The 27,960-nt window shown below is 43.9% G+C and overlaps 6 protein-coding genes across 16 annotated transcripts in view; 3 read left to right on the top strand and 3 right to left on the bottom strand.

The window, feature by feature from the left end:
• Positions 1-850: 850 nt before the first annotated feature.
• Positions 851-5,179, top strand: LOC108577201 (putative fatty acyl-CoA reductase CG5065). Its single transcript, XM_017940324.1, has 9 exons — positions 851-981; positions 2,791-3,004; positions 3,073-3,270; positions 3,354-3,550; positions 3,630-3,739; positions 3,825-4,020; positions 4,190-4,429; positions 4,508-4,765; positions 4,848-5,179. Exons 2-9 carry the CDS (start codon positions 2,807-2,809, stop codon positions 5,008-5,010), a joined length of 1,560 nt encoding a protein of 519 aa, XP_017795813.1. The 5' UTR covers positions 851-981; positions 2,791-2,806; the 3' UTR covers positions 5,011-5,179.
• A 1,043-nt stretch (positions 5,180-6,222) lies between these two features.
• On the top strand, positions 6,223-18,515 carry LOC108577199 (otoferlin-like). Its single transcript, XM_017940322.1, has 27 exons — positions 6,223-6,301; positions 8,444-8,502; positions 9,607-9,795; positions 10,066-10,352; positions 10,506-10,764; positions 10,911-11,087; positions 11,186-11,248; positions 11,495-11,579; positions 12,146-12,489; positions 12,562-12,872; positions 12,961-13,204; positions 13,275-13,511; positions 13,585-13,893; positions 13,954-14,106; positions 14,174-14,374; positions 14,459-14,710; positions 14,804-14,854; positions 14,983-15,284; positions 15,359-15,723; positions 15,782-15,952; positions 16,025-16,709; positions 16,788-16,958; positions 17,025-17,513; positions 17,603-17,801; positions 17,856-18,074; positions 18,153-18,253; positions 18,335-18,515. The coding sequence occupies exons 1-27, from the start codon at positions 6,223-6,225 to the stop codon at positions 18,513-18,515; spliced, it is 6,183 nt and encodes a 2,060-aa protein (XP_017795811.1).
• Positions 18,516-19,113: 598 nt separating this feature from the next.
• Positions 19,114-21,189, bottom strand: LOC108577209 (guanine nucleotide-binding protein-like 1). 2 transcript variants are annotated; one of them, XM_017940339.1, is made up of 5 exons: positions 20,958-21,189; positions 20,574-20,884; positions 19,857-20,502; positions 19,360-19,782; positions 19,114-19,274 (listed from the first exon to the last, which is right to left on the bottom strand). In XM_017940339.1, the coding sequence occupies exons 1-5, from the start codon at positions 21,049-21,051 to the stop codon at positions 19,114-19,116; spliced, it is 1,635 nt and encodes a 544-aa protein (XP_017795828.1). In that variant the 5' UTR covers positions 21,052-21,189. The 2 variants fall into 2 exon arrangements, with proteins under 2 accessions (XP_017795828.1, XP_017795829.1); XM_017940340.1 differs by having other exon boundaries at positions 20,574-20,881.
• Positions 21,190-21,602: 413 nt separating this feature from the next.
• On the top strand, positions 21,603-23,818 carry LOC108577204 (28S ribosomal protein S30, mitochondrial). 3 transcript variants are annotated; one of them, XM_017940328.1, is made up of 5 exons: positions 21,603-21,656; positions 21,788-22,266; positions 22,387-22,985; positions 23,069-23,462; positions 23,542-23,818. In XM_017940328.1, exons 2-5 carry the CDS (start codon positions 21,821-21,823, stop codon positions 23,756-23,758), a joined length of 1,656 nt encoding a protein of 551 aa, XP_017795817.1. In that variant the 5' UTR covers positions 21,603-21,656; positions 21,788-21,820; the 3' UTR covers positions 23,759-23,818. The 3 variants fall into 3 exon arrangements, with proteins under 3 accessions (XP_017795817.1, XP_017795818.1, XP_017795816.1); XM_017940329.1 differs by lacking the exon at positions 21,603-21,656 and having other exon boundaries at positions 21,753-22,266; positions 22,390-22,985; XM_017940327.1 differs by lacking the exon at positions 21,603-21,656 and having other exon boundaries at positions 21,753-22,266.
• Positions 23,819-23,959: 141 nt separating this feature from the next.
• LOC108577205 (glucosylceramidase-like) lies at positions 23,960-26,051 on the bottom strand. 3 transcript variants are annotated; one of them, XM_017940330.1, is made up of 7 exons: positions 25,981-26,051; positions 25,590-25,920; positions 25,246-25,511; positions 24,740-25,171; positions 24,592-24,671; positions 24,246-24,523; positions 23,960-24,137 (listed from the first exon to the last, which is right to left on the bottom strand). In XM_017940330.1, exons 1-7 carry the CDS (start codon positions 26,036-26,038, stop codon positions 24,038-24,040), a joined length of 1,545 nt encoding a protein of 514 aa, XP_017795819.1. In that variant the 5' UTR covers positions 26,039-26,051; the 3' UTR covers positions 23,960-24,037. The 3 variants fall into 3 exon arrangements, with proteins under 3 accessions (XP_017795819.1, XP_017795820.1, XP_017795821.1); XM_017940331.1 differs by having other exon boundaries at positions 24,592-24,668; XM_017940332.1 differs by having other exon boundaries at positions 25,255-25,511.
• Positions 26,052-26,422: 371 nt separating this feature from the next.
• LOC108577198 (glucosylceramidase-like) overlaps positions 26,423-27,960 on the bottom strand; it is a 43,423-nt gene continuing 41,885 nt past the window's right edge. For 4 of the 6 annotated variants that reach the window (XM_017940318.1, XM_017940320.1, XM_017940319.1 and 1 more), the window contains exons 4-8: positions 27,681-27,946; positions 27,179-27,610; positions 27,039-27,115; positions 26,682-26,956; positions 26,424-26,588 (exon numbers count right to left, since the gene is read on the bottom strand). In XM_017940318.1, coding sequence (XP_017795807.1) covers positions 26,486-26,588; positions 26,682-26,956; positions 27,039-27,115; positions 27,179-27,610; positions 27,681-27,946 — 1,153 coding nt within the window. In that variant the 3' untranslated portion in view covers positions 26,424-26,485. Of the gene's footprint in view, positions 26,589-26,681; positions 26,957-27,038; positions 27,116-27,178; positions 27,611-27,680; positions 27,947-27,960 lie in introns of all 6 variants that reach the window. The other 2 variants (XM_017940321.1, XM_017940314.1) reach the window with 2 other exon arrangements.

Genomic DNA, 27,960 nt, shown 5'->3' with positions numbered 1-27,960 from the left:
AATGTAGTGGAATTGAAAGTGCCTGTGCCCTTTTGAAAATGCCAATTGTACGTACGGTAATAAGATCGTCGAGTTAACGTGCGAAGAAACTATACCGCAGAGGTTCAGGACAATTAAAAGTGCGTTTCTTTTATGCGAACGGAAAACTTTACATATCGGCAATTATCCCGGTTTTCTCGGTTCGTTTTTTAAACGTTTGTCCTTCGTTAGTTAATTGAACGGTAGTTAATTAACGCGTTTCACGCGTTTCCAGCCTCTGCAGGCCACTTACACACCTATGTATGTACACTGCCGGCGAAAAATTTGGAATCGCCTGCCAATTTTGGTGCAACTTGCATTGTATATCGTTAACACAGGGAAGAACATCTTCCGCTTGTGCAAAGTCTCGTTTTATATTAATAGTAACTGAAAGCCAGGAATCGGACCTTTCTTCTTCGTAGTTTTATTACCCGTTGGCCGTACAAGCGTATCATAACCATAACCCATAAGAAATGACGGACTTGTAGAAAATTGGAAAATAGTAAGGAAAGGTGCGAGAAGGAAACCGAGAAGGAAACTGTAGCCGTTTCGCATCGAAGCCGATATTAACGAATAAATTTGCGACTTGAGAGTGTTTTGCAACCTTGATGGAAACTTTCGTGTAAAATAAGAGGAAAATAAAAACGAGCCGCGCATTTCGTTTTTGTCCAATGCATCGAATCGGAAGAAGATGCTGCAAGAAAAGTGGTTCGAAGTAGGGAAAATGAAAGAAAGAAGTGTAACTCGACGAGGTGGATGCAGGTGGGGAGACAGTTACTCCTGCTAGAATTCACTGCACGAACCACGTAGATGCTCAGTGGGTTCGAACGTGTGTTTCGCGACTCTTCCTCTCTATTTCTGCTTAGTTCAACAGATTCCGCGCTGCACACGCAACAACTCTTTCATCGGTTACAACCACATTTATAGGACTTTAGTTATCATCTACAGGACCAATACTGTTAGGTAAGCGCTTTGCTTCGTATGTACCGGCGCGCAATTCTTCCTGTTCCCTGTCTCCTGTCTCTTCTCGTTTTACGTATCGCGCATCGGAGAAACTTCCAATTGATATTTATCCTTGGTTGCGGGAAAACAAGTGTCAAGTAAAGTGAAACGTCGGTAAAGGAAGAAGTAACGATCCGTTTAATTGGTCAACGCTTCCTGGAGTAGTTCCTTCCGTCGCACCGGTTCACGTGGGACAATTCGAACGTCTCAGTTTTCATCTGTAAAGTAAAGCAGCGTTACAGGTAGCAAGAATAATTGTAGCGCTTCCTTCAATTGGCGAACGAATGTTAATTATACGGTGAAAGATTGGTCGGAGCTAAAAGGTTTCAGTTTCCGCGTTGACGTAATTAGGAATTTCGAGTGGAAAAGTTGCGCCGCTAAAGTTGCGTTACGCATCTGATTTCTAACGAGCGTTAAATTGAACTGCAATAAAAAACCGAAGATTAGTCTAATGCTCTCTGGTGTAATACGGTACGAAAGTGTTACGTAAGATCCGACCACTTACGTGTACGAGATTAATAGATACTTTCCACGGCGGATAAAGCGCCTATTTAGCCCGACGATTTCCTTGCTCTGATAAATCCTCGCTCCGTACATTTCAACATTTCCAAATCACTTTTCTGCCGAGCTTTGATGTTGAATAGTTGACGGTATACGACGGAAGTAGTTTGTTACGCGTAACGCTCAGGTGCGAGTATTCTAGATAACAATGCTTGTTCAGAAACTCGTTGGAAATGTAATTTATATTCTACGCGTTATTCGATTGGGTCGGGGAAAGAGGGCTACTGTGAAAGAAACTGTTATGTAAATCGATGGTTAATTGCATTCTTTCTAACGAGCGGTTCTAACTACATTTAGGGCACTGTTTCGCCGATCGCAATTCGAATTGCACGCTCGAAGAAATTGTAGATTGGGAAAAATTGCACGCCTTCGGAGTTTGTTGCTTGAATCAACGTCGAGTATTACCGTAATACGAAATATTGAGAATGTCTGGAGGAATAGTTAAACATTCAGGTACAGAGAGACGTTTTAACCAAACCTTCACTGTCAAGTACGCGAGGCGTAATTGCACAGGTACCGGTAAGGTCATCGTGTCACATCGGGAAGCTGGCCGAGCCAAGTCGAACGATATTGAGAGAAAAAGTAGAGTTAACTTTCGAAACGTGATTCGCGTAATCCATGGCCTATACAAATCTCCTTGGACTTTGTCCAAAGATCGTGGACACTGTCGCAGAACGGATAGGTGTACAGGTGAGCGTGGGATTGTGAAACACTTGTGAGAGAAAAAGAGAGCGGAGAAAGTCCGAAAAGAAAAGTGACGCGCAATTTTAATTGATATTTGTATGAATAATTGTAAATAAGAATGAACGAAACCGGTTACATAGTTACTACCGAGGGGTTACACGTGGTTCTCGCGTTGTCCTTCGAAAGGGGATATCGGTGCAAGGCGAGTGAAAGAGGAGGAGTATGTAGTAAGAAGGAGAACTTGACCTCCATACTTTGAGAGAAGAAAGACGTCTACGAAACACGTTTGCCGCAGATTCACGACGCGGCAGAAGGACAACGAACCGTTCAAATACATATGCATGATATGGAAATTGTAGAAAACGAAAGTACATGCTACAAAGGCTTATCGCGTTGACTGGGGCTTGCTCCGAGGATTGCTCCGGAGTATGTAGTACGTTAGGCGAAGCCACGCGTGTTCCTACGAGAAAAAGAAAAAGGGGAGATCGAGTCATCCGCGTGATATTTGGCAATTGTCTGTTTCAGATTTGTCTGTTGGGACATGGCCGAATTGACCGAAATGCAGTCCTTTTACAAGGGGAAAAACATTTTCGTAACCGGAGGAACCGGTTTGATGGGAAAAGTGCTCATTGAGAAGCTGCTCTATAGCTGCAGCGATTTAAATAAAATTTACATTCTCATACGGCCGAAGCGAGGTCGAACTCCCGAAATACGTGTCGAGGAAATGTTTAAATTGCCGGTAAGTATGGATTTGGATATTCGAGTAATCTCTGGTTCGTCGGTCGATATATTCGATTCGACCAACAGATGTTTCAAAGGATCAGGAAAGAGAAGCCTCACGTCCTTAAGAAAGTTGTGCCCTTGAACGGAGATGTCGGTGCGGAGAATTTAGGGTTGACCAAAGAGGAGGAGGAATTATTGGCGAGCCAAGTCGACCTGGTATTCCATTTCGCAGCGACCCTCAGATTGGAATCGAAATTGAAGGATGCTATCGAATTGAACACGGTCAGTTTACTTTCCCTTTCGTTTCCCTTTCGTTTCTCTGCGATTGTTGGGAAAGAGACGAGACGTAAAAATTACCATTCAAGATTGGAACAAGCAGGGTGTTGGACTTGGGGAAAAAAATGAAGAAGCTACAGGCGCTCGTGCATCTGAGCACAGCTTTTTGTTACGCGGATAAACAAGAACTGGATGAGAAAGTGTACGATCCGTCGAGTGATCCCGAGGATATTACGAGGCTGGTGGAATGGCTAGACGAAAGTAGCATCGATCTTATCACACCCAAGTAATTCAATTTTTCGTGGAATTTTTACAGCTACTAAAACATGGGTACTGACACATACCGATTTCGTCTAATACCACAGGTTGTTGGACCTTCACCCCAATACTTACACTTACTCGAAGAGATTGGCTGAGAAACTGGTGGCAGACGAGTATCCGAGTTTGCCTTGCACCATCGCTAGGCCGTCGATCGGTAATGAGCGCGAAACTTCTTTAAAATTAACTTTCGAGGAGAATTAAGAAAGGGAGGGGAAAGGTAACATGTATTGTGCGTACAGTAACACCAGCTTTGGCAGAACCGTTACCAGGATGGGTGGACAATCTAAACGGGCCAGTGGGTCTGATGGTGGGCGCTGGCAAAGGTGTGATAAGGTCGATGCTATGCAACGGCAGCTATCACGCCGAAGTGGTACCCGTCGATTTTGCTATCAACGCTTTAATAGCAATTGCGCATAGGACAGCGACCGGGGAAAAGTAAGCTAGACGCTTTCTTACGTAGTTTTCCTTTCTCACCCGTGCTCTCTTCTTCAACCAAGATAATCTGTCGGAGATCTCGAGAGTACAGTGCACCTTCTATTGTAGCAACCTTTAGATAACCAATTGTTTCGCGGTATGTAATGACTTTTTGCAACGCGTTTGCCAGGGCGCAAACTATACCGGTATACAACATTACGCAAAGCAGAGTGTTGCCCATCACGTGGGGAGAAATATTGGGAAAAGGGAAGGCGATTGCTTACGAGTATCCGTTCCAAGGACAAGTTTGGTATCCAGCCGGTGACATACATACTAGCAAGTTTGTACACAATCTGCTCGTCTTCTTCTTTCACATCGTACCGGCTTACCTCATCGATTTTCTCATGCTGATATTTGTGCAGAAAAGATTGTAAGCTTTTCTCTTCGTACTCGACTTCGCTTCCACGATCCTTCCTCCTCACGAGCGTTCCTTCTTCTTTTCTTCCAGCATGGTTCGTATTCAGAAACGCATTTCAGTCGGGCTGGAACTTTTGCAGTACTTCACCATGAGGGAGTGGGTCTTCCACAACACAAATTTATTAATAATGTGGAGCGAAATGAACCCGAGGGATAAAGAAATTTTCCCGATCGATTTTCTCACCATCGACGAGACGGAGTACATAAAGGTCTGCGTTCTAGGTGCGCGCCAGTATTGCATGAAGGAGGATTTGTCAACTTTGCCGAGAGCTCGCAGGTACCAAGCAGTGTAAGTTTATTTCTCTACATTTACTTTCAGATTTTCCGGTAAGACGAGCGTACTGCGAATTCATTTCTCTCATATTTTTCAGGATGTACGTTATTCACATACTCGCCGTCTACCTGTTTTACTTTGGAATGTTACACATGATCTACAAGAACTTGGAATTAGCAAGAATAGGTCTGGATTTCGTAACGGAGCACATGAAATCGTTGCCAATTGTTGGCGGGATCGTCGAGAAGATTCATACTTGATTCACAAGTTTCGAAATTACACAAGACGTCGTACAAATTTTCCCTATACTTTGGGATAATATTTTTAAGCGGAATTGTATAAATAACTTGTATTCTCGCGGTACCAGGAAACGGGAGATTTTCAACTTGGTAAATCGGGGAGACGGTAGGAAGAAGATTTGACAAAAGCAAGGAGGTGGTACATTTGTCGTGTAGCAGTAAGAGAGATTTAGTCGTGTAAAAGATAAAGGTGTACGATAGAATTAAATGGATGAAAAGACCAAGTGTATACAGTTATTAGTTCCAAATCTGATAATAGGGTGGCGCTGAGAAATTTCAGACCTAACCTCTCTCCCATTATTGATTTCCCGGATCGCAACAATCCTTTCTCCGAAACACCTCTCTCTCTCTCTCTCTCTCTCTGTTTTCTTCGTTTTGCAAACGGTCGAAGAAAGTTGAATAATTAGGTTAGACTAAAAGTTGGACGTATTTTGGACGTATTTATTTAGGGTTTTAAAATAGTTACTCTTTTCTTTTCGAACAAATACTCGAAACGTTTCAACGTCTTTCGATATTGGGAAGTTTCGTTAAGAAGAGGTCTGCAAAGTCGATCAATTTCTCGCCACTTCTGGCTTCCGCTTCCGTGACAGGATAATCGAGGACAAGTATGAAATTTGAAAAGTAAATTACGAGTGCAACTTTCGTCCACCTTTGGTGGATCAGCCTGTACAGGCGTGCCACTGGTGTCGCGATAACACGCTATTCGGGTATGCAGCAGCAGCGTTTCAAGTATGTCAGCAAGTTTCGGGTAGGATGTCCTGCGACTGTAAGGAAGAGGTGGCCAGCGGTGGCTGTGGAGGATGAAGAGAGGGCGAGATGGCGGATGGCTGCGCCGATGACGCGTGTGCCCAAGTGGCGCTTGCGCTAGTTCTCGAGGACGGAACGGGCAGGACTCGGGGGGTTGTTCGACACGCGAACACCAGCCAGTCCGAACTGGCCGACGCTGGCGAACACCCGTGACTCGCGGCACCGGCGTCGCGTACCACAGTTTCCCTCGAATCTCACAGAAAACGCTCGAGTATCCGGCTGTCGTTCTTAAAATCGGATTGCTCTGGATCACAGCCGCCACTTGGTCCCGCCGTTCTTCTGCCGCTCGAGATGACGATCGAGGAAAGGTGCACGGTATGATGTGTAAGGGTAGATTGCACAGATTCGAGGAAGAATCGGGGTAGAATGGCGCTGGTCGTTATCGTGAGGAACTTTCAAGGATTGAAGTGCAAAGGAGAGAAGGTCGTCAAGGTCGACTTCCGGGGTAAGTCTTCCTCTCCAAGTGTCGATGAAAAGTTGAAAAGTTGAAAAGTTGAAAAGTTAATTGAACTCTGCGGGGAGAAGAACGGCGGTTAACGGCGATCCTAGTAATTCTGTTTTACGCTATTTCGGGAATTAATGCACGGTTCTCCCTTCATGTCCATGTAACCTGTTGTCTCTCGCTCGACACCTAACCGATACGTCAATTTGTTAAGTCGAATTTCTTGAAACGTGTCTGCCGAAAAGACGATCAAGCACAGTTTGATAAACTACCTACTTTCGAAAGATAACGTTCTACGACGAGGCGCTGAAATTTTGAATCAATTAGGAGATCGACGCGTGCTGTACAAACACCAAACACGTTAATTAACAACTTGACGGTTGCGTGCAGAAATAACGAGCTCTTTTCGCGATCGTTTCCTCCGATACGAATTTTAAAGCGGGAACTGATTCTTTCTTTTTTTCCATCGAAAAGCTACGCTCGTTGTTCTTCGATTCCACGTGTTTATCGTCGCTAATCAGTGGTTAATCAGATGTATCAACGAACACGCGATCTATTCAAATTATCTGCGATCGTTAGACGTACTTGTTCCTCGTTATTTCCTCGTGCTGTATTTAAAACGAACCTGTCATCCATGCCACAACGGACCGTGCTTGATTGCAGCGACTTTCATCGAGACCGAAGCTACTAGAGAAATCCACTGTTCTTAAACTTCCATGGACGTGGTCGGCTATTGCAACCATGAACTTTTATCTAACCGCAAACCGTTAAACTGCCCTGTTGAAATCGTAACGCAACGTTGCCTGAATTAATTACAAAACCCGACTATTTTCATCCCCGCCCACGTGCCGATCACCGTCGACATGTGTACGACTCGTTTTAAATAGCAGTTGAGCAAATAGAAATTGTACATTTTTCGGTTATGGAGAGGATTGGTTTAGCTCACTCAAATTTCAACGTACAGTTTGACATTTCGGTTAATACCTCTGTATTTACGTTGAAATATCGTTGGACAAATGCAACGTTGTACCTTTGAACAGGCGATTTCGATATTACTCGAAATATTATACTAAACCAGGTTTCGTATACGATTGGAAAATTAACCGTACACGGGGAATATACCTCTCGTAGAGATACTGGTGCGAATGCGATTCATCGACATTTTCCGGATCGTTGCGATTGCTTGAAAGAAACCATTTGCTTCCATACGATACTTCGTTTTCGTATTCAGTCGAGCAATTTCAACGTACCGAGGTAATCCAATTAAAAAGTCCACAAGCGACTTGTAACTTTTCCGCTTGGAAGCTCGCGTAAAGGAAGTTGTTGTTCGGTGGTGAAAAAAGAGCGGACGTTGTGTGCTTTGCAGTATTTAAAGCGAGCAGAGGACTTTTATTTAAGTAATCATGGTTGGTCCAGTTCACGGACGAACCTGACCTCGCTCGACCCCCTTTAACCGTTTACCTGATTTCCCTAATTAATATTAGGGTCACGCCAGTCGTAAAGCCAATCTTCCCTTTCATCGTTGCTCAGGGTCATCTAGGGTGACCCAGGAATCTAGGGCGTCAACTTATCCTTCACGTCCAGTATCACGCGATTCTCTGATTTCTACTTGCAACTTTATTCGCCACTCGTTTCGAACAGAGACCGGAGATTCTCCGACACGAGCCTCGACTTTAGCTGAAATAACAGTCGAGCTTCTGTTTTAGGGCCCCGGTGCCGCTATTCGCGAAAGAAACTGAGAGAAATTGGTCGCGTGAATGAAAATCAGATTATAGTTTGCTAGCAACGTACAATACAAGGGCGAAGTATTTCGATAAGGTATAAATACGATAGCATTTTTATTCGCTGGTGGAATCTGTTATGGGCACCGAGATGACGTTTAAGCGGTGCCTACTCGTGCTGGTAATCAGATTTCCGCTCGTATCTTTTCACTGGTACTCGCGTGGAGCTTAGAAGAGGAACGTCGCTCGTATTTCCTTCAAAGTATTTATCTTGCCGGTTTCCAAATACATAAAGCGCTCGACAAGCTGAAATACAAGCTTTCCTTCCCATTTCTCGCATCTCGTGCATAAACTACACTTCTATCGCCCAACCATCCCGAACCACTGTCGGAACGATTGTGTAAGAGTGTCGTTTCGATTGCAGGTGTTCCTCGTTACTCGAAATGCCTGGAGGAAAGCGGAGATCATATCGCTGTAGACGAGGTAAGGCAGAAAGTCAACCGCGACATTCGCAGACATCTCGTAAGTTCGTCGGTAAAGTAATTGACAGCGCATATAAAAGCTAGGGAGAAAATTGCGAAAAGACGAGATTGGCTTTATTGGGAAATAACACGGCCGTTGATGCTCGCATTTTTCATTAAAATGCAATTTCACTTTTTCATTACCGCCGTTCAACTTTTCCTATTCTTCTGACTGGAAGTGCAATTACACCTGCATACGTATATCGTTCCCATCTGTAGGAAAAGAATACGAAGGTTGGAGGAACTTTTCTCAACTTTCCCTCTTACGTGCTGTACGAAGAGGGAAGTTAGGTCCGCGTAAGATTCGGTATCTAGAGTTTGTGATTTTTTTCAAGAAGAGCGCAACGAGAGCAAACGAGCGCGTTGAATTGTACATGGTACGTCTTGTCTATCCAGCACTTATCTCGACCCAGTTTTTCCCTCGATTAAAGGGAACTTTAGGAAAACGCCTTTCCGACGTAACGCTCGTTTATCGTCTTCCGTGCTTGGACACTCGTCGCCCTGAATGGGCACGCGTAAGAAACGCGAACGTACCTGTACTGATCTCGCGTCGCGACCTAACCTACACGCGATTCTTCGGAATTTCAATTTTTGAATTAAAGCTGCGGGGGAGAAAGGAGATTGGCTTTTCTTCTCGCGAGGCGATTTTTCGAAGGTAATATTAAAAATACAATTGACGCGAGCGCGCATTTCTACCGGAATTTGATGTCACGGCCGAAGGGGAAGTGCGTGTCGATGTGGTCGATCGACAAACAGGTCACCACGAGTTGCATACGAGCGTGAATTTATCATACACTGCGAAATATCTGATAACGCGCAGCCGCTCGACGTTTAATATTTTCCAACGACGTTTTTCCAAAAGCGGAATTTTCTCCGAGCGATGCAAAGTGGGACGTGCCGGAACTAGAATTACGTCGACGAGTTCAATGTGAGGTTAATTAAGTCGAAATTGGTCTTGGAGTATTCCAAGTTTTCCAACCGGGCGACGAATCCCAACCGAGCAGCAGGTTGGCGCTCAGTTCGGTCGGTTGCGCAAACTGATTAAATCGAAAGAATCTGTTTGCAGAGTTTCACCTGGAATTTGGGAAGGCCGGTGGACGAGGGCGAGATATTGGAATTATGGGTGGTGTCGCGCGGAGTGTTGAGGAACGAAAAGATGGTGGCCAAGTACGGGCTGGTTTTGCAGACGGTGGTGCGGGAAGGTCGAATCGTCGTGACGGATTCGTTAGTAGACCTGAATAACAAACCGCTTCCGGTAGGTTGGAACAGAGGCTATCTACGTTCCCGATAACAGCTTCCGCTCAACTTCAATTCTGTATCGAATGACACGTTTCAATTACCCCGTTCCGAGTAATCGACGTTACCCTCTTCCGTTTGATAACGGTCGTTCGGTATTTCCGTGAAATATTCAGGAGTAGAAGTCGAGTTTCCCGTACCTTGAAATATCCCTATTCGAGACCGATATTGAAGGTTGGACGCATATTGTGGTTGGCTCGGTGGAGGAAAATGCATTTGGTATTCACAGGCTGTCGTTTGCTTCGAAATACGATACAACCCCCCGGACGGAAGTTGCAGCTCGTACGCGGTGTCGGAAATAATGGAGGACGAGCAACAGATGTTGATCGACATCGAGCAGAACATCGCGAACCTCGAGAGGAGCCTCGAGCAAGCGACCAGCGGCACCAGCGGCACCAGCGGCACCAGCGGCGGCAAGAGGAAGGGCTCTTGGCAGAGCCCTGAGAAAACGTCGAAACGGGGCCTCTTACAAAGGGGTAGCTCGTTGCTGCCCGAAAAGTCATCCGACCGCAAGAGGTGAGAAATTCCTCGAGGAATCACTTGCCGCCAACTTTGCACCCTGGCATTTTTGACCGCTTCGCGTCTCAAATTAGATAGATAGATAAATAAATAAATAAATAAAGCGGAGAAGATTCCAAGCAGGGAGGAGAAAAGAACGCGTTGTTACAGCCGGAGCTCGACGTTAAGATCCTTTATGAAGCTGGGCAAGCAGAGACCGGCGAGAGCTCGATCGTGCGACAGCGGCTCGGACACCGGCGGATTGCTCGACAGGAGGGACTCGAGTTGCGCAACGTCTAACGAATCCTCCAGGACCAATTCGACGACTTCCCTGGAAACGAACGTCTCCGAGTGCGACAGCCAAGTCAGAGGGAACACGGACGAGTCTCAGGAAGCGATTGCCAAACCGACCAACAAACCGAAACCGAAGGTTCGAGCCCGAAAAGTTGTCGAGATTTATTTAAAGAAGCTTCGGGATTCTTCTCTAAACTCGAAAACGAATTAGTGCACCTAGTGCACCTAGTGCACCTAGTGCACCTAGGGAGAAGGAAACGAGTAACAATTCCCTCGATGTAGACCACAGACACGGGGCAAGCCGCGTTGAAGGCGCAGGATTTCCAAGTTTGCATCACCGTTATCGAGGCGAGACAGCTAGCTGGACTGAACATGGACCCTGTCGTTTGCGTGCAGATCGGAGAGCAACGAAAGTACACCAGCGTGAAAGAATCTACCAACTGTCCGTATTACAACGAGGTGAGCCTGATCAATTTTTAAACTCTCCCTTTTTGGTATCGTTTCCCTCGTTCGGTCCGCGAATTAATCAGATCTCCTGCTACTCTTCTCTTTTCCAGTACTTTGTCTTCGATTTTCACATGCCGCCCGTAATGCTGTTCGATAAAATAATCACCCTGTCGGTAAGTCACGTTCCAACTTTCACTCACTTGGCATAGTTGCTGATTATAGAAGTTAGGGAGCTACCCGCTTCGTTAGACTATTCGAATAATCAATTGGCCTTGGTCGATACGTTCTGTGAATATCGCGACGAATTGAATTTGCGAAAAGGGGAGCCGTTCTCACGGAATTTAAGTACGTACGGAGAAAGAATAGGAGAAGGCGAATAAAGATTACCTCAAGTGAAAATACCTTGTACTGATACGCAGGTGCAGCAATCGCGGAATATCTTACGCGCTAATCTAACGCTGGGCAGCTTTAAGTTAGACATCGCGACTGTGTGGGCACAACCAGGTACAATTTTTCTCGAAAGTCCTGTGTCGAACAGTTTCATCGAGGATAAAGGATTATCCGGATTCGAAGAGTCCTGCATGCTTTTTACACTCATTTGTTACGCATGACGCGTAACGTAAAATCTCAGTCTCATCTTTGTCGTGTACCATTTCGGCGCATGTCTCGTCCAACTCTTTTGCACATCGCTTCTAGTAAATAGATAGCTAAGTCATGCCGCTTCTGTCGCATAAACGCATAAACGCATAAACGCATAAACGCATAAACGCATAAACGCATAAAACGCTAACCGCACATGTATAGTAATAGAATTCCGTATACCGTTTTGATTAATTCGAGCGCACGCGTGTCCGTGACTCTGCGCTTTAATCAATCGTATCGCGGAGAAAAGGTCTAGTGTACGTGTATAGCAGTTCAAAGTAGCAGAGTTCAAAAGTGTACACGTACCTATGGGAGAGATTTCGAAAGGCCGCAAAGATGCACCGGAAGCGGATGACTGCTCATCTTCTCTCATCCGTTCGTAATTCGAAACGCGTTCGTTACATACGCTCCCGGCATTTCCTCCGTAGATCACCAATTTTACCACAAATGGGCGCTGCTGACGGACCCGGACGACGTGGCAGGTGGGCCGAAGGGTTATTTGAAATGCGACATAAGCGTGATCGGGAAGGGGGACTCGGTGAAGATTCCGCCGAAGAGCGAGAAAGACGAGGACGATATCGAGGGGAATCTGCTACTGCCGGACGGTGTGCCTATCGAGCGGCAGCGGGCCAAGTTCATCGTGAAGGTGTACAGAGCGGACGGTCTGCCGAAGATGAACAGCAGCATCATGGCGAACGTGAAGAAGGCGTTTACGGGCGAGGTCAAGGATCTCGTCGATCCGTACGTTCAAGTGTCGTTCGCTGGATTGACCGTAAGAGATTTTACGAGATTTTGCGATAAGGGGGAATCCTTGAAACGGTATAATACTTTTCACGCGATTCAGGGGAAGACGAGCGTCAAGAGGAACAGTTACGCGCCAGTTTGGAACGAACAGATCGTTTTCACGGAAATGTTTCCACCCCTCTGTCAGCGGATTAAAATTCAGCTGTGCGACAACGACCCGGTTCACGCGACGGTGATCGGTACGCATTTCGTCGATTTGAAGCAGATCAGCAACGACGGCGAGAAGGGATTTCTGCCCACCTTCGGTCCAGCTTTCGTTCACTTCTACGGAAGTATCAGGGATTACAGCCTGATCGACCAACATTCCACGCTGAACGCGGGACTCGGCGAGGGAATCTCCTACAGAGCAAGGTTCTCCCCGTCCTTACTCTCTGCTTACCTACTTACTTTCGTCGGTCAGTCGACGAACAAGATGAATTATTTCGTTTTCACGCCCTAGATTGTTGATAGCAATTAGAACGGAGATAAGCGACAACGTTGAAATGGCTCCGTCGGAGGTGGAGGTGGAGCCCGCGATGCCCGTAAACGAATCCGCTTACGCGAGGAACGAGGAGTTCTTCCTGTTCGCCACCATAATGGACGCGACGATGATCGACAGGAAGCTCGGCGAAAAACCGATGTACTTGGAGTTGTCGATAGGGAACGCGGGAAACGCTTTGGACGGTCACAACGAGAGCTCGAAAGTAAGCGGCAAAAAACGGGTCGATTGAAAATTGTTGGGTCGAAAATTAAATCGTATTCGGTGGATGTCAGATGTGCGAGATGGGACCGAAGAGTGGCACGAGCGGAGACCAAGAGGAGCTGCAGGAGGTATTGAGCGGATCGTGGCAGAGCACTACTCCACCCTGCAAACCGATGACCAGGGACAAAATTTACTACTTTCTACCGTACTGGGACGATAAACCGTGCCTTCACGTCCGCAGCATCTGGCCGGACAACAGACGCAGGATGTACAACAGCAATATAATCAGCAAAATCTCTGATAAATTGGTAAATGGTCGCGAGAAAGGGGTCGAAGGGGGGCGTACTTTACCATTTGTTTGTTGCTTCTAATCCCGGATAGGAAGAAGGTTTGTCGGAGGCTCAACTGCACGCCGACGACTGTTCGGGCGAGAGAATTTTACGGTCGACGCTGGAAGAATTGAGCGGCAACTGCAATCGATACGTGGGCATCGGTAAATCGGGCCTGACAGGGCCGGGTGTTGGTAAAACGAAGCTCGACAAGGAAAGGGCGAAACTGTGCCAGAGAGAACTGGAGAACGTAGGGGTTATGTCGAGGAATCTGAGGGCTGTTGTGACAAAGAGCAGCTTCAAGGAAAGACTGAAGACGGCGCAAGGTTACTTGCACAAGTTGAAGTTCCTCGTCGAAGACGTGAGTAATCAACGGAGGATATTACGCGCTAGGGTAGATTAGCGAAAGTTCGGTTTTCAGCCTCAAGATTCCCTGCCGGATGTTTTCATTTGGGTAATCAGCTCTGGACGTCGAGTGGCTTATCAAAGGATACCCGGCAGAGATCTAATTTACTCGATCGTCGACGAGGAGTGCGGGCGATACTGTGGAAAAGTGCAAACCATGTTTCTCAAAGTACGACAGAAAGTGGAAATGGTTGATGATAACGTTGACGTTGATAATAACGGCGAAAAATCGACAGCTTCCAGGGAAGAAGAGATTCGGACCTTCGGGCTGGGCGATACAGACGAAACTACGGATTTACACGTGGCTAGGTATACTGAAGCACAAGAAGTACTTTAGTCAAGGTTTACCAAAGGGGTACGAGGTCAGCAACGAGATGAAGAACATCGACAGACCACGCGCTCTGCCACCGACCATCGTCCATTACGTCGATAAACACGTACGTACTTGGCAAGCGTGGAAATCGTAGTTGGTAATGCCATGGAATTACTCAAATGTTCGAAACGTTCCAATTACCGAGCAGAAGTTCCAGCTACGAGCGCACATGTATCAGGCTCGGTCCTTGATCGGCAGCGACGCGTCCGGTCTCTCCGATCCGTTCGCCAGAGTGATTTGCGGCGAGTTCTGCAAGTCGACGCAAGTGATCGACGAGACTCTCAGCCCGACTTGGGACGAGCTTCTCCTCTTCGACGACGTCTTGATCTACGGCACGGACGACGAAATCAAAAAGGACCCACCCTCGATCGTGGTCGAAATCTTCGATCAAGACAAAGTGGTACGTCAGTCAGGCCGGGGACGTTCTTCCATACCCCAGTTTTGCTTTCTTTCCGTTCCTGCACAACTTTTCTCCGATTCTCTTTTTACAGAGTCATTTTCTCTAACTATCGACATAACACTGCATGAGGGCTCTGCTTTAACAGTTTGTTCATTTTATTTCCCCGTTTGCGAATAAAAGAGCAGAGAGAGAGATGGTTTTGAGATAAGTAAGAAAGTTGTTTGCGCGAGATACGAGGAGGGGGATGAAGGTAAAAACGCGTGCCGTTCCAGGGCAAGTCGGAGTACATAGGTCGAGCTGTCGCGCGACCTCACGTGAAACTCGCCACAGAGACTTACACGCCTCCGGAGTTTCCACCCTCCTTGGAATGGTACGACGTGACGAGGGGTGCGGGAAGGGCTGGCGAGCTTCTCGCGATTTTCGAATTGCTCGAATACCCATCGAACAAGGAGTACGGCTTCCCCACGCTGCCAGATCCGAAGGAAATGCCGGTTCAAACGCCGACTTGCGCGCAGGATCGAGGACCCATCCTTCCGGTTCCTGTCGGCATTCGGCCGACTCTGTCCAAGTACCGGTGAGGTTTTCAGCTTGGACTTACTTACGCTCGAAATCGACAATCGACATCGACAATTTCTTTCCGTGCGACAGAATCGAGGTTCTATTCTGGGGCCTGAGGGACCTGAAGAGGGTCCACTTGATGACCGTGGACAAGCCTCGCGTGGACGTGGAATGCGCCGGTCACATCCTCTACTCTTCGGTGATAACGAACGCGAAGAAGAACCCGAATTTCAACACGCCGGTCAAGCTGTTGGAGTTGGAGTTACCGGAACAGGAACTGTATCGGCCACCGTTGTCCATCAGGGCGGTGGATTGCAGGAGCTTCGGTCGATACACTCTCGTTGGAACGCACACGATCAATTCGATACACAAGTACATGTACTGTCCGCAAACCAAGAAGGCGAGTGAGGCCGAAGAGAGGGAGAGGAGTCTCTGTCAGTTGGAATTGTACACGGGTGGGTAATATTCAAGTTCGAAAGCTTCGAACGTCCAAGTATGTACATATTTCCACAGGTTTCGATACGTCGAAGATCAAGTATCAGCAGACCTCCTTCCACGAGTCTTTGGCCGAGCTGGCAGACACGATTATCACTCTGGGCTTGGAGCAAGGTTGGCCGACGAAGAGGGACAAAACGGAGCAGAACATACGGAAGAAGCAGAGCTTGGCCAACGACGGGAGCACGGGTGAGTCACCACGAGCTATTCGATAACTCACGCAATCCTTTCAAGGTAAGGTAAGATCCTGACCTCTGTCAGGAGATCTCGGCGCGTCCGAGGACGGGGACGGTTGTCAAGACTGGTGGACCAAGTACTACGCCTCCGTGGAAGCAATGATAGAGGCGAACAAGGAGCTTCGTAGAGAGAAACCAATGTTCCAGGCGCAAGCGAACGGCACGGTTCCAACCTTGGAGGAAAATTACGCTCGTCAGAACCAAGCGAGTCCGAGAAAACTGTTCGGCCTAAAATCGAGCGCGAACGCGGCAAGATTCGTGTCGAAGCTCAGCCCCAAGCAGCCGACGTCGCACCTCCTCAGGATTTACCCCAACGAATTGGAAGCTCAGCCGGAATTCGAACAGTTCAAGGAATGGTTGCACACGTTCGAACTGTACCGGGGGAAGAAAATTGGAGACGAGCCCGAGGACGAGTCGAGGATAGTTGGAAGTTTCAAGGGGGCCTTGAAGGTTTACAAGTGGCCTCTTCCTAGAGACCTGACGGAGCACACGGTGATGGGATTCGATCCGCAATTTGGATTCTTCCAAGGTGTACCTTCCAACGAACCGATCCACGTCTTGGTTCGAGTGTACATCGTGAAAGCGAACGATCTTCATCCCTGTGACCTGAACGGCAAGGCTGATCCTTACGTCGTCCTGCAACTGGGCGGCAAAAGGATCAGCGACAAGGAGAATTACGTGTCGAAGCAGCTCAACCCAATATTCGGCAAGTACGTAACGCTCTATTCTATTAGAATAGAAAAACGCTATTCTCAACTGGAATCACGTTCAACCTGTTTACGTCGAAGGTGCTTCGAGATAGAGGCAACTTTCCCGCAAGACTCCTTACTCACCGTTCAAGTGCTCGACTGGGACTTACTCGGCGCGGACGACATGATCGGCGAAACGAAGATCGACCTCGAGAATCGATTCTACAGCAAGCATCGTGCTACCTGCGGTCTGGCCAGAAACTACGACGAGTAAGTCCCCTTCTGAGAAACTCGTTTTACAGAGACGACATAGTTATTCAAGTTGAAGTATTTCAGATCTGGTTACAACAAATGGAGGGACGCGATGAAACCCACTCAGGTGTTGTCGAGGCTGTGCAAGGAGGGAAAGGTGGACGGGCCTGTGTATTCGCACGGAAAAGTGACGATAGGGAGGAAAACATTTTGTTTGTCGAACGAGGAAATGGAATTTTACGTTCACACCAAAGGTATGGAGGAGCACCTCGCGTTGGCTGTTCTTCATCAGTGGCACGCTTTCCCGAAGATCGGTTGCGCCTTGGTCCCCGAGCACGTCGAAACGCGTCCGCTTTACAATCCCGAGAAGCCAGGAATCGAGCAAGGGAAGCTGGAGATGTGGGTGGACATGTTCCCCATGGATATGCCTTCGCCGGGACCTTCGATCAATATTTCACCGAGGAAACCGAAGAGTTACGAGCTCAGAATCGTGATATGGAACACCGACGACGTCGTGCTCGAAGACGACGCGTTCTTCACCGGTGAAAAGATGAGCGACATTTACGTCAAAGGGTACTACTAACACCACGCAGACAGTGTGCGAAGAATACAGTCTGACGAATGAAAATTCCCAATGAAATAACTGTCTGTCTGTTCGATAGATGGTTGAAAGGTCCGGAGGATTGCCAATCCACCGATATCCATTACCGGTCCCTAACGGGCGAAGGAAATTTTAACTGGCGCTTCATATTTCCGTTCGATTATCTCGTAGCAGAGGAGAAGATCGTTATCAACCGGAAGGAGAGCCTTTTCAGCTGGGACGAGACTGAATGCAAGATACCGGCTCGTCTCGAATTACAGGTAATATCTTGAGAATTCGATTCTAGAACTTTATACATGCATAATACTTTCCAGGTCTGGGACGCGGATCATTTCTCGGCTGACGATTTTCTCGGTGCTATCACCCTCGACTTGAATCGATTTCCTCGCGGTGCGAAGAATAGCAAGCTTTGCACCTTGAGCATGTTGAAGACCGATGGATCTGTGCCAACTGTAAATATTTTCAAACAAAAACGAGTAAAAGGCTGGTGGCCGTTTTACGTGAAGAAGGAGAACGAAGACACGGAACTGACGGTAAATGTTCCATTCGTATCTCGACTGTCTGTCGAGGGAATTTCTAAACTCTCGTAATCCTTCGTGAAACTTCGTTAGGGTAAGGTAGAAGCTGAAATTCATTTATTGACGAAAGAAGAGGCTGAGAAGAATCCTGCGGGATTCGGTAGAAATGAACCGGATCCGCTTGACAAACCAAAGTGAGCTACGATCATTCCTCTTAACTACCATCTACTTGAAAATTCTCCAATGCTCCACCAATCCTTTACTTCTTCTTTCAGTCGACCAGACGCGTCTTTCATGTGGTTCTTGAATCCCTTGAAATCCATCAAGTACATCGTGTGGCACAACTACAAATGGGCAATCCTAAAAGCTGTAGTAACAATCGGATTAATAATACTCATATTGTTGTTCTTTTATGCAATACCTGGTTACTCCGTTAAAAAGTTGCTGGGAGCTTAGAAACGTGAATTGCACATTTTCCACAATATAGATAGTTATAGTTTACTTTTATAAATATAACTCTGCATTTTTCAAAAATAATTCTGTTGCATTACCGTATTACCGTTGTTCTGTTAATATTTACACATCTTCTGCTACGCTTTCTCACATAAATTCGATAGGCCTCGAAACGTAAATTATCTATTATTTCTTCTTGCAAATCGTCTCGAACAGCAAAATGAAAACTGATCGTGCTTCTATGTAAGAGCTCCCTTTCGTAAATATAATATATTGCTGCATAGTGGTGGACCAACGAAACAGTAACAGAAGCTAATGTATATATACATAACGGTACAATAAATAATTAGAAATCGTTAGATGCAGAACAATAATGCGTGATAAAATATATATATATATATATATAGACATACATATAATGTTTTTACTTATCGAACATTTCCGTTATAAATGTTATAGCCTATTTCGTTGGAAATAGATAGCTTAACGCATATAACGTGTATTTAGGAATTAATAAAACATGTTAAACAATAACTAATAAACAACCAACTTCTTTATACATCTGTAGACAATGCTTCAAATTTATTAACAACATGCGGTATTACTGACTCTTGGCTGGCGGTACCGTCGGAATCATCCGATTCTCCTTTCTTTTATCTTCGGACGACGTGTACACCTTTTCCAACTCGTTAACGTCGTGTTCTTTGTTTCTAGCTTGAATCCATCTGACAAGTTCAACTTCCGAATGATTCTCCCATTTGTCTGTCAAATTTTACACGTTGTAGAGAAAAAACGAATCGATTTTACGCGATAGATCATTTATACCCGGTATCGTAATAACCTTTACCTTTCTTATCCGTCCAGTTTGGTGGATACACGTACATACAAATCTTTCCTTCGAGCGTCATTCTCAATAACGAGTTAGCTGCTCTGTAAGAATCGAGCCTGGCGGCTCGTGCGGTTACGAAATTTCGCTTAGCAGCCCATCCGTCGCAAATGTCCATAGCGGACCATGTATCGTCGTTGTCCGGATGCTGTATTTTCAGTATCTTTGGCAAGTCTAGTCTTTCAGCTAGAAATCGAATTGTCGAGTACGGTTCTCTGACTTGAGCTATTGGAAAAGATCCCATTAATATTTGTAGCTGTTTAGGTACTGTAGATGGAAATACCAATCCTGGACAATCGCAGAGACAAACGTTCTTTGTAAGAAATATAGTTTGAAAATGTTTAGTATGTCCCGGTGTACGCGATACGCTAACAACCTTCTTTCCTGCAATCGATATTTCATTCTTAACATTTCGGTACTTAAACACTGTTTGTTTTTTATATCGAAATAACATTTACCCATTAACGCATTCATTAAAGACGATTTTCCAACATTTGGAGTTCCGATACATCCGATGGTTAAAACTCCATTTTTATAACGTTCATGTTTGAAATAACTTGTATCTTCTTTTTCAATGATAACGTTATCTTTATGATCGGCATCGTCTAAATCAAATTCGATTTGCATTTCTTCTTCAATTTTATCGTGCCAACAACTCAAATCCACGTTATCCCCGACTATTTCCTTGCAAGCATCCAACAGTTTCTGAGCTCCTTCTGCTGCCATTTTTAATTTTCCCTTCCTACGTCGTTGTTTCAATCCTTCTGTTTCATTTCTGTTGCCGCGTAAATTATACGTAGGATACGACGTGAACATCAAAATGTGTAATTTTGGATACATGGTACGAAAGTATTCTTTCCATGCTACTACTAAGGCAGGAGGAGCTAAGTCAACCTTGTTCAATACCAAAATCATGTCCTTTTTAAGTTCGTTTGTCACATGGTCGTATAAATATGGAGGAAACATTAAAACAGGGAATCTGATATCGACAATGATCAGTAAAACATCTGATATTTCTAAAACTCTCCATAACTGCCTCCAAGTCTCTATGTTTAATTCAAAGTAACTGATAGCGCTTAATTTTCCCACATTTTTCAAATATTCCTAAAAAGATAAGAATCTATTAACCTAAAGCTACACGCCAAGAAGTTTAAACGAAAACTGTAAATCCTTACGGTAAAATATCTTTGCTCTCTTAATTCTAATTGATCTTTCGACATATTGAAATCCCAAGGTGGTCTTTTGGGCATATCGATTTCAGGTGGAAAATAGTTATCGGAAACTTCTTGATCTTTAAGAGATAAAGGTTCGATAGTACTTCTACCTAGTTCCTTTCTTTTCATCAATTCTTCTTTGCTTTCTTGGAAAAATTGTAAAGCATATCTGTTTTTAGAAGAATTATCATCTTTTGGTTGTTTATTAATCTTTTGTATAGCGTTGTATTCAAACTCGCCGTTGCCTTCGTCGCCCCTGCTATGACAGCCTGCTGTTGATTAGAAAAATATGTTATTTCAAATATTTAACATAGAACACTCGTTGAAGTTGTAATATACACGTACTATTTAAAGCTGAATTTTGCCGTTGCTTTTTCGCTTGCAACTGCTGCTTTTTTGCTTTACCACTAAACGCTTTCTTTCTTGTTCCTTGCGGCATTTTTCGAATATCTTAACCTCATAAACATGAATGTAATAAACTCTTTTATCTTAGTACGAATACGTGACTTGGACAATAATTAACATATCCTTTGTACTTATGTAGATGCTATGCTCAAAGTTAGGATATCAACCAAGAAAATTAAATTTCTGGAAAAATCGTGAGCAAGATCATTATTTGCGGCAAACAGATCGCTACATGCAGTTTATAAATACTATACGTGTACATACGTATAGCATACTACGGTATAGAACATATTTTAGTACGTTAAAATTTTCTGAAACGTACAAATCGTACGTAAAACCTTTAATTCAATTTATTAAAAAACCATACAATTGATATTGTAAGTTTAAGTCAATTATCAATCGTATTATCAATCTTCGAAATAATTTCATATGTCGATGTGAAAATAGTTTTTTAAATAATACTTTCATAAATTCCGACATACAGATGCGTAATAATTATTTATAACAAAATTACAATTCGCGTAAATTAATGTTGTAGAATAGTCAGTAGATATATCAAGTGCATAAAATTTATAATTTTCTTTTCTTGTGGATCTTCAAGGACGTTTGTTCATTGGTTAACGTTGAAACTAGGGAAAGGTAAGTAGTACGTATATCTACAATGTTTGCATATTTTTCATAACCTCTGATCATCGGTATAAATTTAAATGAAACATAAGTCTTGTAAAAAATTATGAATACGTTATAATAATAGTAATAATTGGTAATAGAAATTAATCGAAAGATCGTGGTCAATTGTCAACATGTACACCGGGTTGCGGAAGCCTTTTTCAAATTGTTCTGTAAGTGCTTTAAAAGCTGTTATACGAAAGTATACAAGTACCGCGCTGTGTGAAACAGATAATGTAATTTATCCACCTATAATGGATTTATCCCGCAAAGCCTCGATTAAAAGGAAACATGAAGAATGGTACGAGAAAATTAAAAAGCTTAATACTGTAGAGGAGAAGTTGTTTGGAATTAACATGCCACGTTACTATGGATGGAAATCGTTAATGTTAGAAGAAGGAAAGGTTCCGTACAATTCGTTGCATCATGCTCAGTACATTACACATACTCATGTTGTAAACAATGGTAAACTACCTGAGTTTTATGATACAGTAATTAGTACAGAACAAATGGATGCTTTAATAGAGACTGTTAAACGTCATATAGAAAATGTAATTACATTTGAATATTGTAGTAGCTTGTGAGTACCAACACTGTAAAGTATACCACTAATACTAATCGCTTTTTAAACAGTTTTACACATGTGAAACATTGGAGCAATAATTTTAAATAATCTTAACATAATAAACGCATGTTGTAGAAGGGAGCATAAAGTAGCAGATCAATTGGAGGAGGAAAGGAAAAAGATATTAGAGGATGAGATTACAAAAGCACTTGTGTACCAAATCAATAGGATTATATTGGCTACTCTGTCTTCAAATACACCACATTTATTTGAAGCTGAAATAGATTTTGAACCAAGAGTAGAAGCATTTTGGTTTGTAGGTGGTATAGAACGTCCAACTTTATCTAGCAAAGCAACAGAAAATCCAGACTGTACGAAAGAACATGCAAGCGAGCCAATTAATATGCCTGTTCAATATTACGGTTCACCAATTTTGCAACTAAGACATCTACTTCCCTTGAAGGAGATTCTTTCGCTAACAGAATCTTCCAATCCAGACTTAAGTATTCCTGAATTCAAATTTGATCCTAGAGTACTAGGCTATCGCTTGTCACATAAACACGCAACTTGCATACCTGGTTTTTGGCCTGGTGATCCTGCCGAGTTTGGTTTACTGTCTTACCATAATTTAAACGAGGTATATTCTGATACCAGAAACGTGGATGACGATGCAATTACGGTACAAGCTATTTATGCATCTTACGGCTGGTTGTTGTCACAGGCTTGCTATCAGGGTATTACTTAAAAGAGAAACTTGTTTAAAATTTACTTGATTTGAATCGACTTGATTGTTAAAAGAAAATATGCTTAATTTTAGGCTTTTCTATGGGAAACGATCTAACATATCCATTAGTATCACAAACAGTTTTAACAAATGGTAAATTTTGGTCATTCTGTGCTTATCAGTTAAACACCATAATGTTACATTTAGACTATCCGGATGAAAATTGCAAACGTAATATGTGTTGGATAACAGAACCCATGAAATTATTCGATACCGTAGAAAATGGAGAAATTCAAGGGTTTAACGAAGATGTCTTACGAAAATTAATCAGATTTTATATGAATATACCTGTAGAAAGGACTAATGTAAATATGAAGCCGTATTTAGGTGAATCCGTAAAGCACGTTGCAGATATTGCAGACCCTGAACGAAGATCGTGGTTAGAAACACGGTTTAAACATATTACGAGTAACAGACCGAGACATTTGTACGTAATTAGTTACATCTATAAAGTTCAAGATTATTCATCATTATATAAAGTTCTTTATTCGTGTTTTGTTTTATAGCAAACAGCCTCAGATATACCATTGGCAGAAAATTTATATGATCGACAACGATACTCGTCCTCTGGATAAGAAACGCGACCCGTGGCAGTTTGGTTATAATGCCTCGAAACGAAGAATGGACGATCATTTACCGATTTATGTACCAAAATACTTGCGAGAAAATCCGAAGAAAAAGAAATCAGGCCGTTGGGCGAAAACATACTATCCAGATGCATAGAGTACTGAATTTATGTATTTGAAAAATATAAATATCACGAATGATAGTAAAGATGGCAATTATTTATATTGTTCTTAATATATACAAGGTAATCACATTCGACTATATATTTAATTCCTGTGTACACGTGACAAGTTTCGTAGATGTAAATTTCATCGGAAAGCGGTGAAGAAGAAACACTAATATTTCTTTATTTGGGCGGAATTGTTATTTTATTTTCAATTTTTTTACAATTTTGGCTTACTTATGAGATTTAGTATAGTAGAGAAGGGAATCTGGTTATTTATATTTCAAAGTATTCATCGATAGGGGAGATAACTCGAAGCAAAGCGGACCATTTTGCAAATCGTTCAGAATCACGTGCTTGGGTACGGTGTCCCTGTAGGAGGGAAAAGATTTTCTAAAATTTCTATCAACTTGATCGCAAAGATATTTCGTTTAGCAAGAAAAATTTCGTAAATATTAAGAAGAAGATATTGCGTCTTACTTGTTATACAGTACAACAACCACTTCCCCCGATGGCGTGAGGAAAGCTGTAGACTCCACTGCTGAGGTATCACCGGTAACAGAAATTCTCGCTGAACCTCTACCGACGAATCTACTGATGTGATGGATTGCATAGTACATAGGTTGCTTATAAAATACATCCTCGTCCGCGTTTATAACGATGGCAGAATCGAGATAATCTTTCTGCCAGGTTGGCCCACCGGATACGTCCAGAGCTAAATTCCAGTCTACCCATCCAACCGCCCAATGATTCATGTACTTGAACAAAAATATGTTTCGTTGAAAATTATTTCATCATTCTCGCGATTAAAATAAACCTTTCCCACCTCTATTATACTCAAGATATATTTTTCTCCCCGACTCCACGACTCATCTTTGACCTTAGAAGTGTTCCATACTGGATCTACTATAGACCGATGTAAAAAGCAACGATTATTAGTACGTTATGCGAAAGCTGGTGCGCGATAGACTCACTTATGGATGCTTCGGTCATTATAATAATTTTGTCCGGGAACTCGTTGTGCGTTCGGTCCAGTAGATAGGCAGGAGCAAGGAAATCTTGGTACCAATGAACAGCTGTGCCAACAACGTACTTGGACGAAGCTCGATTCTCAAGCGTTGGTTCGACGAACCAGGGTAATACATGTCTGTTGTCGTCAAAGGCTAATACCATCGTTTTATTGTGTGCCGACGAAGATAGGGTCGGACCCAAGTAGTTTGCAATCCAGTCAGCCATCATTTTAGGCGTCCATCCCATACTGATGAGAGGTAAATTAAATGCAAATGCGTTTAGCGGCTCGTTACCTGTCGAAATGGCCCACATATCGATACCATGCTTTTTGTATTCGTCCATGAACTTGACCAGGTAATTAGCATAGGTTTGGTAGTGTTCTTTTTTCAAGTAACCTGTAGAACAACAACGTTATTGCCAATGTAACCTGTTTTTATCCAATCAACATCTTATTCAATCGTACGCGCACCCTTTCCACTGATTTTATTGTTCGTTTTCATCCATGCCGGAGGAGTCCACGCGGCGCTGAAGAATAGCGTTTCCTTGTTCAACTCGAGAGCTTTCCTTGCGTACGGCATCTTATACTTGTAATCATCTTCCGCGAGTGCAAAGTGTTTCAGAGAAGTGTCGTTGACAACATCGTCGTAGGTGTAAAATCTGGTCGAAAAATCGGTACTAGCACAGGGTATACGGCCCAACGTGTATCCGCTTCCTTTTTTCGGATCGTAGTACGCTCTGTAAGCAGCAAACCTTCGTTGGTAAATACACACGAAGAAGAAAGAAGATATCGAAATAAATGCATCGAACGATTACCGAATTAGTTGTTCCTGAGCGGCTGGACTGAGTTTACTTAAATCGATGCCAAAGGAGTCGGTAAAACCACCACCGAAACCTAAAATCGTTTGGTACTGCTTGCTACTATCTACGGTGATGGTTGCATCGGCGGGAGAGCCGTCGCAGCTGCCAAAGTTCACCTCTGACTTGTGCATTCTGAGTCCATTCTTATTCGTCACGTACCAAAAAGAGCTACCCTCCTTTGGGACTTTCGGTTCGTCGTCCGATGGACCATCGCAATACGTGGAATTGCAGACACACGCGATTACCACGTCGTCCACGCGGTACGGTTCGCACTCGTTTGCGATACCTGTAATTAATCGAGGAGAATGCCAGCGTTAGAATTGACAATAACAATATTCAATCTTACCTTTGCCGAAGAAGAAGGCTATCGCGAAAATGGTCTTCCACATATGCCCCATGTTCATTGTTGAAAATAGGGGTAACGTCGAGTGATTGCCAAGTGAAACGATAAACGGTTTATATAGGTACCTTGGCGTCTATTCATCGGCCTAATTGTAGAAACAATATATCAACGTCCACCCACTTGTCACTTGGGTTACAAATGTTTCTTGCCTAGTTTACGAGCCACTTGAACGGTATCTGTGCCTGTTTTGATGTTATTACTTAAACACCACTCGCTACAACATTTGCACGACTGAGTTCATTGCATCATAACATAATTGCTTAAGAGTTTGCGTAAGTACGGTGATTATTTTCAACGATAGATGGAAGAAGGGTGGAATAGGAAGTAGGAAGAATAAAAGAAAAATAGGTAAATTGTAGTTTGCAATTATTGTTTATTACCAGCAACGGTATTAAAGATAGATAGAAACGCAATTTGTTACCATGACTCGCGTTAATAATTCCAAGTTTTATAGCGCGTAGATCACGGTGTTTATAGAATACGCAGGCAATTCCAAGCAAATGTCCTCCTTATTCGAATCCCTTAAGGTAACACTCGTCGGTTGGTCGAGGCTGCAAAGTAAAACGAACGATATCTGTTAGCCGAACCTTTAACCTTTAAACTTGACGGTTAATTCGGAAGAGTCGAGAATAAGTCTGTATTACTTGTTGTACAACACAACGACGACTTCCTGCGACGGCGTTACGAAGGCCGTAGCTGGAACTGTGCTCGTACTGGTAACAGAGACCCTAACGGAGTTTCTTTCCACGAATCTACTCAAGTGTTTAAGAGCGTAGTACATAGGCTGCTTGTAGAATTCGTCTGTCTCTGGAACGACGATAATGGGCGCGTCCACGTTATTGTTAATCCAGTTGGGTCCTCCTTGTGTGTTCAACGCCAAGTTCCAGTCCACCCATCCAATTGCCCAATGATTAAGGTACTAGAAGAAGAGAATTTTTCGTGGAAGAAAAGATTGTCACGTTTCGCGATTACGACAAACAGAAATGTATGATTGGCGTTACGTCTATTATGCTCAAGATATATCTTTGTCCTCGACTCCACGATCCCAAGTCAACCTTTGGAAACTCGATTCCGGTACCTGCATCGAACGAAAGTTTACAATATCTTTGGATAATGGAGATAGTCTATGTAAAATACACACCTGTACAGGCTTCTGTCAACATGATAAATTTGTTGGGGAAGGAGTTGTGCGTTAGATCCAACACCGTTGACGGAATGAAGTCATCGGTGTACCAATGTACAGCTATACCAGCCGTGTACATCTCCGCGATTTTGTTTTGGAAGAGTTGTTGTATGGACCAGGGTAATTCGATCCTTTGATCGTCCAGAGCAAGGATCAACGTACCATTATGTACGGAGTTGGCCAGACTTGGACCCAAATTATTAGCGACCCAATTACCCAGGGTTTTGGGTGTCCATCCCATCGTGTTAAGGGGGTCCAGTGGTATGAAGGCGTTCAGCGGCTCGTTACCCGTCGAAATGGCCCATATGCTGATATTGAAGCTTTTGTACGCGTCGAGAAATTTCAAGAGGTAGTTGACGTAAGTTTGATAATATTTTTCCTGCAGGAATCCTGTCGATAGTTACAAATTCTGTTACACGTTTATTTCCTCCTCGCCGTAACGTCGGGCTACGAAACTTACCAAATCCGTTGATTTTGTCGTTGGTCTTCATCCACGGCGGAGGAGACCATGCGGCGCTGAACAACTTTACCTCGGGATTTAACTCGAGAGCTTTCCTTATGTACGGAATTTTGTAGTTGTAATCTTCCGGGGCAAGCGAGAAATTTCGAAGCAAAACGTCGTTGGGAGAGTCGTCGTAGGTGTAAGGTCTCGTGGAGAAGTCGGTTCCGCCGATCGGTACGCGGCCTAACAAATATCTGCTACCCTGCACTGGATGGTAGTAGGCCCTAGAAACGGCGAA

Source organism: Habropoda laboriosa, unplaced genomic scaffold (assembly GCF_001263275.1).
Source record: "Habropoda laboriosa isolate 0110345459 unplaced genomic scaffold, ASM126327v1 scaffold597, whole genome shotgun sequence".
Lineage (NCBI taxonomy): Eukaryota > Metazoa > Arthropoda > Insecta > Hymenoptera > Apidae > Habropoda > Habropoda laboriosa.
The sequence above is the reverse complement of the archived record's forward strand: the minus strand, read 5'-3'. Positions and strand labels throughout refer to the sequence as shown.